This window comes from Mycotypha africana, assembly GCF_025528875.1.
Source record: "Mycotypha africana strain NRRL 2978 chromosome Unknown BDF20scaffold_2, whole genome shotgun sequence".
Taxonomy (NCBI): Eukaryota; Fungi; Mucoromycota; class Mucoromycetes; order Mucorales; family Mycotyphaceae; genus Mycotypha; species Mycotypha africana.
This window is the reverse complement of record NW_026515726.1, coordinates 2,805,371-2,822,534: the sequence shown is the minus strand read 5'-3', so window position 1 is coordinate 2,822,534 and position 17,164 is coordinate 2,805,371. Positions and strand designations below refer to the sequence as shown.

Genomic DNA, 17,164 nt, shown 5'->3' with positions numbered 1-17,164 from the left:
TCTAAAATAACCTCATCACAAAAAAGAAACTGACAAGCGTCAAGTAAATACTTTTTCGATCCTAAAGCACATAATAAATAAAGATCATCTTTAATTTATACATGGCCAGATTTATTGTTTAGCAACACTTTAAGCAAAGTAACGTAAGGCTATTTATTCAGCATCTATTGTAATGCCTTCAATAGCTTGGGCTTCTTCTGCCGTTAAGTCTTGAATATCATCTTCATCATTTTCATCGTCTGAAGGAGGAGGCTCAATGTCGCCCATCTTGATAAAGATAAATTTCATAATATCGTCGTACATTGTAGGCAAGGTAAAATCACTAACTTCTTGTTCTGACGAAATGCCTTGACAAGACCAACGTACATCATTGATAGGCTGGCCCTTGGGAGTTGAAGGATCACTTGACCAATTCACACATCTTTCAAATAAAAAGTTTCTCCTGCCCTCTCCTTCTTCAATCATCCCTTTCGAATGAGCTGAATCAATAAAAGCTACCCCTTTGACATGTGATTTAATAAAGTCAACTTCATTATTCAGAGCGCAAGCAAAGCCATGACCGCCCCAGCCTTGAGCAATCACAGCCACTTTTTCAGCCTTCACATTTCTAATATAGTGATATTACTAATGCGTTTATGCATTGTATTTTAAAATAGTAAGACCATACCTTATAAAGTGATGAAATACATATGGGGTGTGCTTTTCCGCCAAATCACTACCTGGAATAGTAATAATTTGTTTGGTGTGAACAGGAAGATTTTCCTACAATGAGCATACGTATTAAAACAAATATACAGGTAACCAGAACTACTTTTTTCTTTATTTTCATTACCTGGGCACGTCCCTCTACCCAAAAATTAGCATTTGGGTTCAAAATAATGACTTCATATCCTTTCGCGACAAAATCCTGCGACATCCGTATCATGGAGCCACTGTTGATATTTTCATCGCACATTATTCTTCTGCTCCATTGACCAATTCTTGTGTTATTACCAGCAATCAATACAACTACTTTATCCGGAGTGGACATAGCATGGGGTCTATGACGTTGATGAATAAAGTCAGTAGCTTTCTTAATAGTGAACCATTACAATATAACCACAGATTTACGGTACGTCATATAGATGTAAGAGTGTGGCTCTTTTTCAGGGTCAACTCCAACCGGTATATAGATTTTTTGAAAATTGAGGGGCTCTTCTTGTAACTTTTTTTCGACTTCATTGCCAATTAGTTCTAGCATTTCGAATATATTGATAAACTGTGAGTGATGAGTTGTCAGCTGAGAATCATGGAGTGGGTTTATCAAGTGCAGTTCGCAGTCTTACCTATAAACTTGTCATACCGCATCTTGTTGTACTCATAATCCTTGGGTAAGTATTCAAATACATAAGGCTCGTCTACATAGTAAAGAATATAATTTGATCTTAAGTTTGATTGAGTCTATGCTACATGTTGAAATCAGAAAACGTGTCTGTGGAAATAACTACCTAAAGAAATGCTTCTGATCTCTCCGTTACTTTTGAGACGATAACCAAATTCTTCAATTGTATCAGGAATAACTGGCTTCTTTTCCTTGATCACTTTTCTTCTTCTGTACATTTTCGTTATTGATCGACTGTCAGTAGTGTGATAAGAAAGGAACGTTGGGTTTTTTTTCAGTTACTGCCATTAAATCACAATAGCTCGCGTTTTTCAAATTTCAGTCTCCTCCTTGGTAACAGCATGATTCAAACAATGAATTCAGGACGAATAGGTATATCTATAGATTTACTCTTCTTATTGAAATTCCGCAGGTAATCATGGCAATTTTGGGGGTATGCACAAAGCAACGTACTGAGAGAACCCATTGGAGGACCAAACAAGCTCTTCAAATTACGGGCAGCATGGTAACAATAAGCTCCTTTAATATTTCAAATGGTGGCTGCTTTATCTTATACATTCACATTAAGCCATTATACTTGCCACTGGTTGCGCAAATAGGCCATGTATCGCGCAATATTCTCAGGAAGATTTTATTTATGCCGACATAGAGTATAAATCGTAGAAATCAATATGGTCGTGTATCTTCAGGTTGGAACTCTTGGAAAAAGATCCAAACCTTCAAAGAGAGGAATATGACTGTATGCAAACACACGCGAGGAATATGTGCTAGTATTATTATTATTGTTAGGAATGGAGCCGTCAGAGAAAGGCAATAATAAGAGCAATAAGAATAAAGATTAGCATATTTTAAGAAGCCATAACTGATATTGAACTAGAAAGAAACTCGTCTACATATATTATCTCTGCAGCTGCTGCGCCTGTTATAGTTGATGCGACGGTTGCTTTTGAAGATGAACAGTTTTAACAACAGCAGATTATTATCAATAAGAGGATCAATGTATCGACGGCTGACAAAAAAGAAATTAACAATATGCCAAGAGTTGTAGGACCATTGAGCGCGAGTTCTTTGAACTAAATACACACTAGCCAACAGTCACAACATCAGCAATACAAGATTATGAATAGTAGTGTTTAACCAGAGTGAACCATAGGAGTATGGGAAAGGGTAAGATAAAAAGTGAGAGCAGTGTATGGTGGAGTAATAAAGTTGTTACTAGGACATTATACGATCTGTTTCTTCATGCTGGATATAGCGCTAAAAAACTCGCCAGGCCCAATCCAACATTGAGCTCTGTCAATCACTGCATCCACAACTTCCTATCATTGTGATGCAACCTCATCTTATTCACCGACGCCAACATTTTATACAGCCATACCTTCACCTATCAATACTTCTACTACAAGACTCAATGGCGACAGCACTTCATCTCTGAAGTATTAGTGAACTTCTTCCAAACCTTATGGAAATACTTCCTAAACGGAAATAACCACCAGTGTCAAACAAGAGCATCCTCGATTTCCAAAGCTGTCACTAATGTACAGTCAGTGGTAGCCAGTGGAGCAATTATGAAAAATTGCAATGATAATAGTGTGATTGATGGTAATAGCTTGACATCATTGCCTTCATAACACAGAGCAACAGTTATAGCAAAATCGATATTGCCATTGAAAGTGTGTTTTATTTCCATAAATTGTACTCCAATGGTTTATTGTTTGTAATTTGGAAATCTTTGAAAAGGTCTTGAATGATGGTCCAAATATTCTGTTCTATTTCTTCCTTCGACTGAGTAGCATCAATAAACTAAGAAAGGAAGAGAAGTCAGAAGAGAGCTTAAATTCTCCTGCTTAAGTTGTCTTTGCTGATTTCAAAGATTTACCTTCCAATTCTTATCTTCTAATTTCATGAACTCTTCTCTGACTCTTATCTGTAATTCCTTCTTTTCATAACGCTCTTCACCGAATCCACCTCTTTTTTCTGCCTCATCAATCGGCAAGTCTAAGAATAAGACAATATCTGGCGATAACAGCCCTACATCTGAATGACGGCACCAATTCGAGTCTAACCCTTTTGCCGACGAGAAGGCCACACCTGAAAAAGCATATCGATCCACTACTAGCGTTTTCCTCTGATGCACAATTTTATCATGAATTGCCTGCATAGCTTCCCAGCGATTCGCTGAAAAGAGTAAATGGATAGCGTGATCGTCTAACTCACTTTTTTGTTGAAGATAGTTGTCAATCATTTTGCCAGTCTGTGTGGTTCTATCTAATCTTAGCACATGAGAAGGATAATTCCATAAATATACGTTTATGCCTTCTGTAAAAGACTCTATCATCTTTTCTTTTACCAGGAAATTTGATTAATTCTGCATCAATGCCAGATTTTGTAAGGTTGGAGACAAGATTGGCGCATTGAGTTGACTTTCCTGATCGATCGCAACCTTCAACAACAATAAAAAGCCCACGTTGCAGCATAATTTTATATTGTCTGTTGTTTTTTGGAAAAAAAGCACAAAAGGAATTCAGCAGACAAAAGCGCGTCTTAATTCAGGAAAACCAAATTAGCTTTATTTTAATTGGCCAATGAAGTACCTGATGTCGAAAAAAATTGGAAAGTTCAATACTATCAATGCGCGTTTTTTTTTTACTTATTTATGATTTGAGCAAATCATTAAAAGGCTTTCTTCTTTACTGTTAATTTCGCCTGATTGCTGTCGAATACTTTGTTTCCGAAGAGTTATAGCTAGATAAAAATAATGCCTGTTCGACGAATTAGAAGTGATTCAGAAGAGGAGGAGGAGGATCGAGCCAATTTTAACTCCTCTACCGTAGCTAATAAGCGTGCTACTTACGCTAATGCTGACGACGATTCCGATACAAAGGAAGCTCAACAACCTCGACCCTCTAAACGTGCAAAGATCACTAGCAACGATAACGCTGAAGCTAGCAGTGATGAAGTTGATGATCAAGAAGAAGAGACCGACGGTATGGACGTAGAAAATATACCTCGCCATTCCATCATTGATGATCCACCCAAGCCTTTAGAATTTGGTGACGATGGGTAAGTAAGAGATCATTTTAGAAACAGATAGGCGAGAAAAATTCGATATATTCAAAATTATGTTACTTTTATGCCAATAGTTACGTTGAAGGGTCTATTGTCAAGATGATTTTGGTCAACTTTGTCACTTATGACTACTGTGAAATATTTCCTGGTCCTCAAATGAATATGATTATTGGCCCCAACGGTACTGGTAAATCCACAATCGTATGTGCTATTGCCCTTGGGTTAGGAGGCAGCCCTAATCTCTTGGGTAGAGCCAAAAATGTCGCTGAATTCGTTAAGACGGGTCAAGATGAAGCTCAAATAACCATTGAACTTAAAAGGGTGAACTCACGTAATGTGATCCTTCAACGTACTCTCCGCAAATCCAACAATGCTACTTCTTGGCGACTCAATGGCAAGCAAGCAACGCAAAAAGAAGTGTTTTCTCTTATTCAGTCCTTCAATATTCAAGTCGATAATCTCTGTCAGTTTTTACCTCAAGATCGTGTCGCTGAATTTGCTGAACTGAGTCCTCCCCAATTGCTGCAAAGAACACAAATTGCCGCTGGTAAATTTGATCTAGCCGATATGCAGAAGCAATTAATGGAATGGAGAAATGAAGAGAAGCAACTGAGTAGGACGAATTCTTCAGATATTGATCATTTGAAGACACTGAAAACACGTAATTCAGAGTTAGAAAAAGATGTGGTGAGGATGCAACAACGTAAGCAATTGGAAGATGAAATTAAATTGTTAAAAGCCCAGTTGCCGTTGGTTCGTTATACGGAATCTAAGAGAAGGAGCGAAGAACTGAAGAAGATTTACGAAACGGAAAAGGAAAAGGTACGTCAAGCTAAAGCTAAAGTGGCTCCTATTCAAAACTTTTTAAGGTAGCGTTTCTTCATAAGCATAAATTACCCTTTTGGCGCGCCCGCGTGTTTTGCGTGTGCTTGTATGTGTGTATATATTGTCAGGTTCTCATTATTAATAATTTTTTTCAAGACAATCTGAACAAGCAATGATGGAAGCTACTGCAGAAAGAAATGATACAGTCAAGCAATTCAAGAATGCTACTCTTAAAGTTAAAGAAGTCAATGAAAAAATCAATTCAAAGGTACGCGAATAAAATTGATAAAAGATGCAAGGCGTTAAAGGAGGAAAAATATTATTACTTGACTAACCGGCAAACCTTTCAACAATGATAAGAGAATGGAAATTAGCACTAAAAGAAAGGAAATAATACATCAACAAACGAAGCTTGCTCAAAGACAAGGAGAAATTGAAAGGGCAGAGACAAATATTAGATTTCTGGAAAATCAATTGCAAAATAAGCCCAATGGTGATACGACCAAGATCGATGAAAAGATTGTAAAATAGGAGTCTATCATGAGTTATCGTGCAGTATCATGAAGTGCTAATATATTTTTGATATAGGCTGAAATCAACAGCGAAATGAATGAGCTTTATGAAAAGTCAGACGACATTGAAGCAGCTAGTGAAAAACATCAGTCCGCTTTGAAAAATGTGCAGCGAGATTTTGAAAGCAAAAGACACCAGTAAGTCTTCCCTTGTAAAAATTCCTAAAAAATCGCGGGTCGACTGATAAATTTATTACCACTCACTTGAAAAGATTGGAAGAATTAAAAAACATTCAGAAGACTCGACTTAGAAAGCTTCAGCGTGATTACCCTGATACAGTAAAACTGCATGAATATATCGACGAGAATAAGGATCAATTTGAAGGGCGCGTCTATGGCCCAGTCGTTTTGATGATGAATCTGAAAGATGCTCGTTATGCAGCTTTAGTAGAACAAGCCATGGGCGGTCCTCGATCTTTTATTTTCAGAGTGCGTTATCTCATGGTTTTCGACTATTATTGCCCACCTGATATTTATGTTCTGCAACTAACATATATTTAGTATCGCTTGTAGGCTTTTATCTGTGAAAAGCAATCCGATTATAAAAAGCTAACAGCTTATGCCATCGATAAACAGCAGTGGAAAGTCCGTATTCAATGGTCACCGACCAATGAAGGTGATTCAAGGACCCCAATCTCGACAGAGGAACTTCGTTCTAGGTTTAAATTGGATTACTTTGTCAGTGATCTTATTGAATGCCCTACTATTGTTCATCGTGCGTTATGTCAGGACTCAAATATCAACCTAATTCCTGTTGCACTTCAAGGTGTTAACCCAGCACAGATTGCTAGCTCGGGCATCTTCCGAAAATTCGTCGTTGGGCAAACTTTCTATAACGTCAAAACAAGTAATTATGGTAAACGTTCTAAGCAGATCACGACTAGTGCTATTAGAAATGAGTACTGGTTAGGAGAATCAAGTAAAGTATTCAAGGAAAGGAAAAAAAAAAAATCAAAAAAAATCAACAGGGACTAACTCCTTTACTTTTACATATGAATCAAAAGTTGATTTGGATGCTAAAAACGCCTTGTTGGAGAGTTTGAAGCAACTACAAAGCAATAAGCACGATTTAGACGTTCAACTGGAGAAATTAGGCTCAAAGCTCGATCAAATAAAGCGAGAACTCGAGCAGAAAAAGGACGAAAAGAAAGTCCTTCAAAACGAAAAAAGAGAAATCCAAATCGCTGAACAGCGCTATAATAAGAATCGAGATAGATTGGTTAGGCTCAAACACGACTTGGAAGAACTTAGGCAAAAGCCCGAAGAGGATAAACGTAAAATCGATGAACTAGAACGGGAGATCAAACAAATGAATGAACATGAAGAGTCTTTGTTAGCTGAATGCGAAGAATGCTTGGGAAAAGTCATTGATTATCATAAAACTATGATTCTTGCTTCTATAAACTACCTTCATTGTAGTACCAAACATACCTCTGTAAAACAGTTTGCAAAGCAGCATTCAAAAGACCTTGAGGCTGCTGAGCGAGAGATGAATAATATTAAAGTACATTATGCGAATGCAAATAATGACGTCAAACGCCACATGCAACATTGTAGAGATGCTGGTCAAGGCCTTCCTGACGAACTTACGGAGAAATGGAAAGAAATTGTTCAGATATGGAAAGCTGAAGGTCTGCCTATCACACTTGAAGATTTAGAGAATAAAATAGCTGTACAACAAGGCAAGAAAGATGGTATGCGATTTGCTAATCCTCATGCTATGGAGCATTACGAAGAGAGGAAGAAAGAGGTAGGGATTACACTTTTGTTTGTTTCGTTTGGATTCAAAAGATTATAACTGGTATACTTGTTTGATCAATAGATTCAACGACTTGAAGAAAAGATTGATAAAAATAAACAAGTTTTGGACGAGTTAAAAGCCAAAATCGATGGATTGAAGGTAATATTACTTGCTTCAAAACTATTTTAAAAGATCGTGAACGAAACTCTGATTTCTTACCTTGCTTTTGACACTTCAGAATCAATGGGCACCTATGATCCATTCACTTGTAGAAAGAATCAACGAAAAGTTTACAGCTGCATTTCAGCGTATGTCTATCTAAAAACTATCCTTATCAGTAGCTTGATATTGACTATAATCATATTGAATATTTCTCCTAATATAGGCATTCGATGTGTTGGTGCTGTCAGTGTTGCAGAGGATCCCGATTTTGATAAATGGGGTATCAACATTCACGTTAAATTCCGTGAAAACGAAAAGCTTCAATTATTGACGGGCCAACGGCAATCTGGTGGTGAACGCTCTGTTACTACTATCCTTTATTTAATGTCTCTACAAGATCTCGCAAAATCACCTTTCCGCGTTGTCGATGAAATCAATCAAGGTATGGATCCTAGAAATGAGCGCATGATTCACGAACAAATTGTGAAAGGCGCAAGTAGACCTGGTACATCACAGTAAGTTAGAAAAAGCTTTTATAATTTATCTTTTTCGTTTTTGTGTGGCATCTAACAAATCATACTGGGTTTTCTTTTAGATACTTCTTAATTACACCAAAACTTTTACCAGATTTGTATTACAATGAGCGAATGCGTGTATTATGTATATACAACGGCGAATGGCTACCAGACAAAATGAAGCCTTTATCTCATTACCTGGAAAATGCTCGCCAGATTGCTCAGGCCTAGATTACGAGTTGAAAAATATCTTTTCACAATAGCGCGAATCGAGCGCTTCATGAGCTAACCCTTGCTTTGAAAATCATTATTTCATTTTTTTTTTCATGTCAATGTATATGTATACATATATATACATAGATGTATATTTATGTCTTAATACTATAATCAGGATACCCAGTTAATGTCGGTACATAATATATATGCTATATTTTTAGAAGCAATTCGACTTCGAAGTCTATAAACTTGAACGTCAGTTTTCAGTTTCTGATTGATTCAGGCTCCAATATTAAGCTGGCAGACTAATGATAAGATAAGATACCGATTGAAGACTAGCCTATACAGGACTACACTTATCTGATTTTTTCCTATCTTCAAACCAGGGGTATGAGAAACGAAAGCTAGCTGTATTGTATCAGATTGACAAATACCTGGGTCATCGAATCATTCATTACATTGTATTGGGTCGTACATTGTGTTCAAAAGTGGAACTGAAAACATCTTTCGATGTCATGATTCCCTGTGCCGCAAAACATTAATCTCATGATGTTGATCGCCTATTCAGATTTCCTGGTATGTAGATATACACTCAATAAGTCGAATTATGACTACTATAGATGCATTTATACGCATATAAACAGCTGTTTCGGTGATTCTACGATGATTCGTTCCTAATATTGCTTGTATTCACGAATATCAAGGATGATACCTTGTGGGACCAACAATCGGACTCTGAATATACAAAAGAGGAGCATCCGTTTAACCCTCTTCAACTTTTAGTCTAAAATGTTAGAGTTACAGTTGCTTTTTCGGTGGCTACGGAAACGCACACACGATTGAAAATTATGGAGTCTGCATGCAGTCAGCATAAGACTGTCCTATTGCATGATAACAATGATAACGTTAGATATCGTGATTTCTCGTTAGATCTAGTCCTCCGCAACATGGTCAATTGTGCTTTAGTAACACAAATCAGCAAGTTTCAGAAAAAAATAAGTATAGATCAGATAAAGAAGAGATAATTTAACAAACACAGAAATGTCTATTGTGGTTGGTGTACTTTAAAGTTTGCTGGTTGGTGAAATATTTGCATTAGGTTTATTTCATCCCTGTCTCAATCTTCGATCTTTTCTTTCTTTTACCCTTTGTTAATCAGATTTCGGGCAAAAAAATGGAGAACGAAAAAGATATACGAACTCCCCATCAGGGTGAGGAATATATCCATAAAGACACCAACAGTGCTAGTAGCTTTGATGAAAGCAAAAACAGCGGTGAAGTGAAACTCTATGGTGGCGATACTGCATTGGCAAATGCTCCTTGGAAATACAAAATTATCGCTTTGACTACCGCACTCTTATTTCCATGTATGTTACTTTTTAAAATAATCATTAGATTGATTATGAGTTCAAATGATTAAATGAGCTTAACTTTTATGTGGAATCATGCAGTTGGTTCGCATTTTTCGCAAAGTGCTCTGTCTGCTATGAAGAAACCAATTGTTTCGGTATGTGAGACGATCCCCAGGCGCGCTTTATTAATTTTAGCAAACAGGATAATTTATTCAACGTACACTAAAACTCTACTTTTTATTGCCATGACCTCCGATAATATAGCACTTGCAAATCACCAACACTCAATATGGTGTCATTTCTGCATCCGTATCTATCATTAATACAATCTTCCCTATTGCTGGTGGTATATTTATTGATATCTTCGGTTCTGTGTGGGGTACCCTTGCCATCAACTCCATGGTCATCATTGGTTCGCTACTTACTGCTATTGCTGCGAAGTACAATTCGTATGCATTAATGGTCGTAGCGCGTGTCGTTTTTGGTATTGGCAGTGGTCTCATTGTTACCATGCAAGAATCCTTATTGTCGAAATGGTTCCGTACTCGCCATTTATCTATCGCCATCGGTCTTCAATTGTCTATCAGTCGTTTGTCTACTTTTCTCGGTACTCTGGTCGCTAATTCTGTAGCCAAAGCCGCCGGAGATTGGGTCTGGTCGTTTTGGCTTTCTTTTATACTTTGCGCCTTTTCCATCGCTATGAATTTGATTTATGCCCTCGTTGTCAAACATCTGCAAGGACGAGTTCTTATGTCGGCCGAAGAACGAGCTGCCTTGAAGAAAAAGAAATCCTTCAAGTGGCGCTCTATTTTCAAGTTCCCTGTTATCTATTGGCACATTATAACGATTGAATTTATCTATGCCGCGGTATGGTCGTCTTTCCAAACCATTGCTACTGATTTAATTATCAAACATTTTGGTTCTAGTGATCAATTAGCTGGATACCAAGCAAGTGCTTCACAAGTGGTACCTATTTTAGCCACTCCCATCTTAGGTTTTGTAATGGACTATTTTGGTGGCCGTGTGATAATTTTACTTATTTCTTCCATCTTTTTAATTCTAAGTTCGGCCTTACTTGGCTGGACCTACGTAAATCCCGTGGTTGGTATGGTCTTTTATTCTATTTCATTGGCTTTTGGTCCTATTTCTATGATTACCTCCATTGGTATGCTTCTACCTTCTGAATACAATGGCACCGGTTTGGGTTTGTATAAGAGCTCGAACAATGTTGGTACCGCTATTCTGGACGTTGTTGTCGGTGTTGTGCAAGATAACACAGCTGGCCAATCTTATACCAAAGTCATGTTAGTGTTTATCATTTTAGCTGCTGTCGGCTTTATCCTCATTACTGCTCTCTGGTTCAATCAATTCTTCTTCTATGATAATCTCTTGGAAGTCAAACGTGCGAAGCGTGTCATACGTATGCAAGAGATCAATGATAAAGAGTTAGAATTCACATCAAAGGGCATGGATCCGTATACGGAAACACCTATTCGCAAATTCAGTATTCCTTTCATTGTCACGTTCGGTGCTGCCATGCTTACAGCCTGGGTCCTCTTCTTTGTCTATTCTATACATGGCAAAGGCTAAATAGTAAAATCATTATGTTTCCACTATGTTTGTAGTTTCGATAAAAGGAATCTCCCTTTTTAATTTCATTTTCACAAGTATATAGTATATCATACCCTACTTAATTATTATTTAGGGTTGTTTAAAACTGGAAGTTTTAGCAATCCATAACTTAATTTATACAACGATATTTACAAATAAAACCAACTTTTACAGAAGGCCAATCAACCATTTTTGTTTTGAATACATACTCATTTAATATGAAGCGTGCAAATGTATTAAAGTTGGAGGCCGTCGAGCTTGACTAGGACCAGAAAGTTCAAGAATATCAGAAATGCTTTTCGTTCTTTTTATAATGATAGAAAAAAAGGGATATATTATATATGCCATTAAAAGATAGTATATAAAAGAATTAACGTAAATCATCATCGCAATCGCTGCCACCAATATCGATGTCTTCGTCATCTTCTTCATCTTCTTCATTATGTTCAAGTTTTATTGTTGTTCCGCCTGTGATGGTTGCCGAATGCACAGCAGAAGAAGACACTGTCATAGCGCTATTATTACTATTGTTCTTTATAGCATGCTGGGTTATATTATTAGTTGTTTTACTGATATTATTCGTACTTGTAAATGTATTGGTATTGGTAGTAGATGGGATTGCAGAAGATTTGGGGTTTTCAACAATCGTCTTATTCACTAATCTTTCATTTTCGACCTTATCTACAATATCCACTGCTGTCTTTTTCTGATGCTGCGCAGACGTTTGTTGCTGTTGTTGCTGCTGTTTAGACTTACTTCCACCCTTCTTACCATTCGTCGTAGAGGCAGACCTTTTAATTGTAATAGTTGTGCCACCGCTGCTGGTGCTACTGCTGCCTCCTGCTGAGGATCTCTTACTACTAGCTGTAGATGCAGACCATTTACCACTGCCATTACTACTTTGACTTCCAGTATTGGCTCTTTTCCTGCTATGCTCAGAGCTTTTTGTAGACTTGGCACCATTTGACTGGTTTGACTTTTTTTGCAGTATATCAGATTCATCGTCTTTCAAACTTCGGCTGACTGCTGGAGAACTACCAATGGAATCTCTTCTTCGTTTCTTTTGTAAGTCGCGAGGATGAACATGTAGTGGCTGTTGCTGTTTAGACGCCGCGACTCGGCTTAGAAGCTCTTCCAACTGTAGTAATTTAGAATTTTTCAATAATGAAGCTGAAGCGGACGACGTTGGCACATTGGCAATGGAAGCAACGTCGGTAGCGTTCTTAGTGGCTGTGTTAGTGGTAGCTGTAGCTGTTGTTGACTCAACATCGCTTAATTCATCAGAAGACAAAGTAGGTGAAGAGTCACTTGTATTCACAATATCAACATCGCTACTATCGTCCTTTTCTCCTGCTTTTGACAGCGCCTTCTTTTCCTTCTTTTTTCCTTTGCTTAGACCTTTAAGTGGTTTTGATGTACCCATCAGCAGTGATGCCGAAGTAGTTGCAGCAGGTGTTGTTGGCGAAGCAGGTCCACTGATAGTAGGATCATTTATAAAAGTTTTCCCATTCGATTTGAGGGCTTTATGAGGATGAGCCATCAATAATTCTTGCAACTGAGCAGACACCATACTACCCGACGATGAAGATTGACGAGAAATGGGAGGAACTACAAATGGTTGTCGTTTAGCTGTTACTAAACCACCATTGCCTGCGACAGCTGCAGCATTAGCACTTGTTTCTTTCAAAGCTGCTAAAGCCAAAGCGGTCCAACGATGATCCACCACTCCACGTTTATTCTTTAACAGTGCATGAGTTGAATGATGATGATGATGAGGGGGTAAAGGTAAAGGTAATGGCGAAGGGAATAACGTATCTATCCGGTCATCCAAAAAATGACCCAGCTTGTGCTGTATCGAACATGTTACCGCCAATTCTTGTGCTCGTCTCAACGGAATCCATGTCCCAAACAGTATACTCTTCTTTCGTGGCATACGAATTCTTTCCATTTCGAAACTAAGTATCATACTACGTTCACTTTCTGTTTCAATCCCACCTGCTGTCAGTAACACTGTACCGTTAATAAAGTTGGTATCAATACGTCTCATAATTCTGTATTCAGGGGTAGTATCAGTTTTGGGCAACACAACAACACAAACAGCAATATGATCTACAACCGTAATGTACATGGGTGGATTCGTCGGTGTAAGAGGTTGAATCACAGGTTCAGTAGTAGCGGTCACTGAAGGATTGTTCATCGTAGTGGTGGCTGCTGTTGAAGATGTAGAAGCAGCGCTTGCTGATGAAGAGTGATGGGTATTGGTACTACCGCCAGCAGTAGTTGTGGATGAGACATTTGAGGTCATTTGTGGAGCAGTTGTAACAGTAAAAGTTGGCGTGGTCGGAGTAGACGGAGCAGTTGTTGAAGTAGTCGTTTGATGTGAAAAATCAGTTGTTGTAGGTGATACAAGTGGTGGTGTTGACAAACCAGAAGGTGCAACAGCAGCCGAAATGAATGGTGTGGCTGTTGTAGCAGCAGAGGTTGCCACAGCTGTAGTAACCGTCGCAGAAGACGATGCTGTTGATGTGGCAGGATCTTTTTTGAGAAAGGCTTCCAGAGCAGGAAACCGAGCCAAAATAGACTTCAGATCCATAGCATAATTATTCGCCTGTTGCTGTGGAACAGTACCAGATGCTGAAGAGGAGGAGGTTGAGGATAATGCTGCATTAGATGCATTAGCGGTTTTAGCGAGTGTTTGCATATAAATAGCCATAACTTTTGCTAAATCTAGAGTAGGTGTTAAATATTGTAAAGATGGTATTGATGACGTGAGTTGATGAATGGCTGATAAATTGTTTTTAAATAACTCGGCTGCAGCTAAAGTAGACGCATTTGTGTTAGTATTGGTATTAGTATTGGCTACCGATGACATTGCTGCTGTAGCGTTTGGTGTAGCAGCAGGCAGTATATCTGCCATCTTTTTTACTGGTGAAGCTGTCGTAACAGGAGCTGGCAAAATCGGCGCGGGTGATTTGGTAGTTGTACTATTGATAGGTAGTGGTGTTTTGTTAGCTGACGTGGTAGACGGTGGATGTAATGAAGAAGAAATCGTTGGTGTTGATGGTGCTGTCACTGCTTCTTCCTTCTTTTCGTCATCCTCGAATTTGACAAAATCTTCGCCGTTAGTCATGTTTGTTACGTTTATCGAGCTACTACTATTAATAACACTAGCTGTTGGCTGTGGGGAAGAGACTTTCTCTTTTTCTTTCATTACTGCAGTTGTAGGTTTTTGTTTTTCTTGTTCAGCAGTTGATGGTGAAGAATCATTGTTGACATTTATGAGAGTCTCATTTTCTTTACTGACTGTTGATTTGCCCTCCATCTGTTGATGGTCAACTTCTTCTGCTTTCTCTTCATCGCACCTCCGTTTTGTCTCTTTTATTTCGTCCTCTTCTGCTTCTTCATCAATTTTATCAGCTACACCTCTAGCAGCACTCGTTAATAGTACCTTTTGCAATAACGATTTGTCATGGGGTCCTAGCATGGTTGATGAAAAGCTTTTTCGTTTCGATTTGTTAAATTTGTTATCATCTTTCGTATTGCTTTGAGCTTTAGAAGCATCCTTTGACAATGGACTTCTGTTGATAGTGTGGTTGTGGCTATTTGATTGCTTTGCTAATGATGGTGTGTTTCCTATCTGTGACGATGTTGAGGACGACGAAGAAGGTGATGGTGTATTTGCAAAGTAAGTTTCTAACTCTGAAACAGAAATGGATTCAGGAGTAGCGATATTAAATGGAACGGTAGGATTAATTATTGGATTCAGTGTAGCAGAATGTGAAGTGTTAGAAGAAGGTGGGATCGTTGTTATGGCAGCGGTAGTTGCGCCGGTATTATTGGTAGCAGAGGTTGCGGTATCGTGATTTAAGAAAACGTTATCAAAATCATGCTCAAAACTGAAAGGTGTCCAAAACTCCTGGTCGCCTAGCGAAAATGAAGGTTTTCTTGCAGCCGTTATGCTTTCCAATGGCTGAGGTAAAAGACCAGCTTTGTTCGCTGGCGACAAATGAGATGGCACGGACGACATGCCTGTTGCAGTCGCAGCTGTCGTTGGAGCATTTGTTACGACTGCTGATATAGAGGGGGCATCATTGCTACCTAAGCTACCTTTACTCGATGTATGGTTTGTGCTCAACTTTAAATAAGAAGGTCTTCTTATGTTTTTCAAGGGTTGCGTAGTCAATAAGTTTAGATCGTCACTCTTCAACATTTCCTCGTGGTAATCAGAATGCTCGCCCTCACTTTCTTCGCTTTCATCCTCTTCCTTAACGACGCTGGTATGGAAATTACTCATTATTTCTTCGTCGTCTTCCTCATCCTCAACTTCTCCAATATCTGATCCATGGTTAACGAGTAACTGTGGTGGTGACCGATAAGGGTATTGATGTGATGTTTTGTGCTTTTTGGATGCGTGATGAATGGTTCTATTTTCTGTTATGCTGTCATCTCCTTCTTCGTCAGTACTTTCATCGCCACTACAAATATCATCGCTGCTCATTTTGGACCGTTTTCCACGATGATGTTGCAGTGAAGTGTTGGACGATTGTGATGGCTGTTGTCGTAATTTATCTTTTCGCGCATTTCGTAGTGAGGACTTTATATTAGGAGTGGGCAAAGATGCATTCGTAGATGTATATGATGCTGCGGCATCGGCGGTATTGTTATTATCATGTGCTTCAGGAGATATCGCAGACTTGCCCGTATCAGTGCTACTATCTGTCGTATCGTTGGCAGGAGTGGTAGTACTAGTTGTGGCTAAAGAATAATTTATCTTTCTCGAATGATTTTGATCCACATGTTTGGCTAACAAAGGTGGCCTAGGAGGATTATGCTCTGCTGCTCTTTTAAAATGTTGCGAAATACGTGAAGAAACCGTAGCAAATGGAGTCGCGCCACTATACAATGTTTACAGATACGATAGAGGACAAATGGGTTAGTGGGGACATAGGCAAAATGTTGTCAAATTAAGCAGACGCAAAACAACTTGATAAATATTACTTTACCCAAGCGTAGCATATTTATATTTAACTATGATATTTGCTAGCTCTTTTGGTGAGCTAGGCTTATTTCCCATTTTTAACAACGCCTTTAAAATAGCTGTGAACACTTTATCTTTCGCATCATCGGGGTGGATGGACACAGGTAAACCATTTTGATTCCTTTGGTGCTGTTGTTGCCTTTGTTGTCTGGTTGTTGGTTGCTGCTGATGATGCTGCTGCTGTTGTTGCTGTTGTTGTTGCTGCGAATGTTTAAACTTATCTTGGCTACTACTATTTGTTGATTTTTGTGTCATCTTTCCTCTCTTTTTTCTGAGGATTGACTTTTTTCTATTTTGCAACTGTCGGATTTAAGCTTAGCTGAGGCACAATGATTAGAAAGAGATAGAAGGTCAAAAACACAGACAATTTTTGTTATAAGTTGTTTCGACGAAACGCCGCACCAAGATAGATGATAACAATAATAAAAAAAAAAAGACCAAAGAAATGACAGGAAGTAGGGAAGAATGAAAAATAAAAGCTTTTGAAAAGGCGAAACGTACTGGGGACTCTCAAAAATAAAAAAGTAGAGAGGTTTCTGACGGACTTTGAAGTCAACAGGTTTAACGCATTTGCCTGCTTTATGATTTGTCTAGTTCCGGTCGATATTTCATTTATTGTTAACCCATATCCCTCGTTCGGGAATCAAGGCATATGACATGAAAAGGCAGATCATTTACGACA

General features: G+C 38.5%; 6 protein-coding genes across 6 annotated transcripts; 3 read left to right on the top strand and 3 right to left on the bottom strand.

The window, feature by feature from the left end:
* Positions 1–153: 153 nt before the first annotated feature.
* Positions 154–1,599, bottom strand: BDF20DRAFT_813564 (Arb2 domain-containing protein; the record flags this gene model as incomplete). The annotated part of the gene is made up of 5 exons (XM_053076889.1): positions 154–607; positions 668–762; positions 833–1,040; positions 1,116–1,233; positions 1,488–1,599. The coding sequence occupies 5 exons, from the start codon at positions 1,597–1,599 to the stop codon at positions 154–156; spliced, it is 987 nt and encodes a 328-aa protein (XP_052939672.1).
* A 1,649-nt stretch (positions 1,600–3,248) lies between these two features.
* On the bottom strand, positions 3,249–3,858 carry BDF20DRAFT_833168 (thymidylate kinase-domain-containing protein; the record flags this gene model as incomplete). The annotated part of the gene is made up of 2 exons (XM_053078614.1): positions 3,249–3,649; positions 3,732–3,858. 2 exons carry the CDS (start codon positions 3,856–3,858, stop codon positions 3,249–3,251), a joined length of 528 nt encoding a protein of 175 aa, XP_052939671.1.
* Positions 3,859–4,055: 197 nt separating this feature from the next.
* On the top strand, positions 4,056–5,854 carry BDF20DRAFT_320363 (P-loop containing nucleoside triphosphate hydrolase protein). Its single transcript, XM_053075198.1, has 5 exons — positions 4,056–4,444; positions 4,525–5,137; positions 5,225–5,272; positions 5,432–5,543; positions 5,636–5,854. Exons 1-4 carry the CDS (start codon positions 4,140–4,142, stop codon positions 5,438–5,440), a joined length of 975 nt encoding a protein of 324 aa, XP_052939670.1. The 5' UTR covers positions 4,056–4,139; the 3' UTR covers positions 5,441–5,543; positions 5,636–5,854.
* Positions 5,855–5,881: 27 nt separating this feature from the next.
* BDF20DRAFT_904963 (P-loop containing nucleoside triphosphate hydrolase protein) lies at positions 5,882–8,496 on the top strand (the record flags this gene model as incomplete). The annotated part of the gene is made up of 8 exons (XM_053083102.1): positions 5,882–5,985; positions 6,060–6,276; positions 6,361–6,766; positions 6,852–7,597; positions 7,670–7,747; positions 7,827–7,896; positions 7,974–8,265; positions 8,346–8,496. 8 exons carry the CDS (start codon positions 5,882–5,884, stop codon positions 8,494–8,496), a joined length of 2,064 nt encoding a protein of 687 aa, XP_052939669.1.
* A 1,159-nt stretch (positions 8,497–9,655) lies between these two features.
* On the top strand, positions 9,656–11,423 carry BDF20DRAFT_904962 (major facilitator superfamily domain-containing protein; the record flags this gene model as incomplete). The annotated part of the gene is made up of 3 exons (XM_053083101.1): positions 9,656–9,848; positions 9,933–9,988; positions 10,098–11,423. The coding sequence occupies 3 exons, from the start codon at positions 9,656–9,658 to the stop codon at positions 11,421–11,423; spliced, it is 1,575 nt and encodes a 524-aa protein (XP_052939668.1).
* A 241-nt stretch (positions 11,424–11,664) lies between these two features.
* Positions 11,665–16,938, bottom strand: BDF20DRAFT_854990 (uncharacterized protein). Its single transcript, XM_053080214.1, has 2 exons — positions 16,448–16,938; positions 11,665–16,339 (listed from the first exon to the last, which is right to left on the bottom strand). Exons 1-2 carry the CDS (start codon positions 16,735–16,737, stop codon positions 11,815–11,817), a joined length of 4,815 nt encoding a protein of 1,604 aa, XP_052939667.1. The 5' UTR covers positions 16,738–16,938; the 3' UTR covers positions 11,665–11,814.
* Between the last annotated feature and the right edge of the window lie 226 nt (positions 16,939–17,164).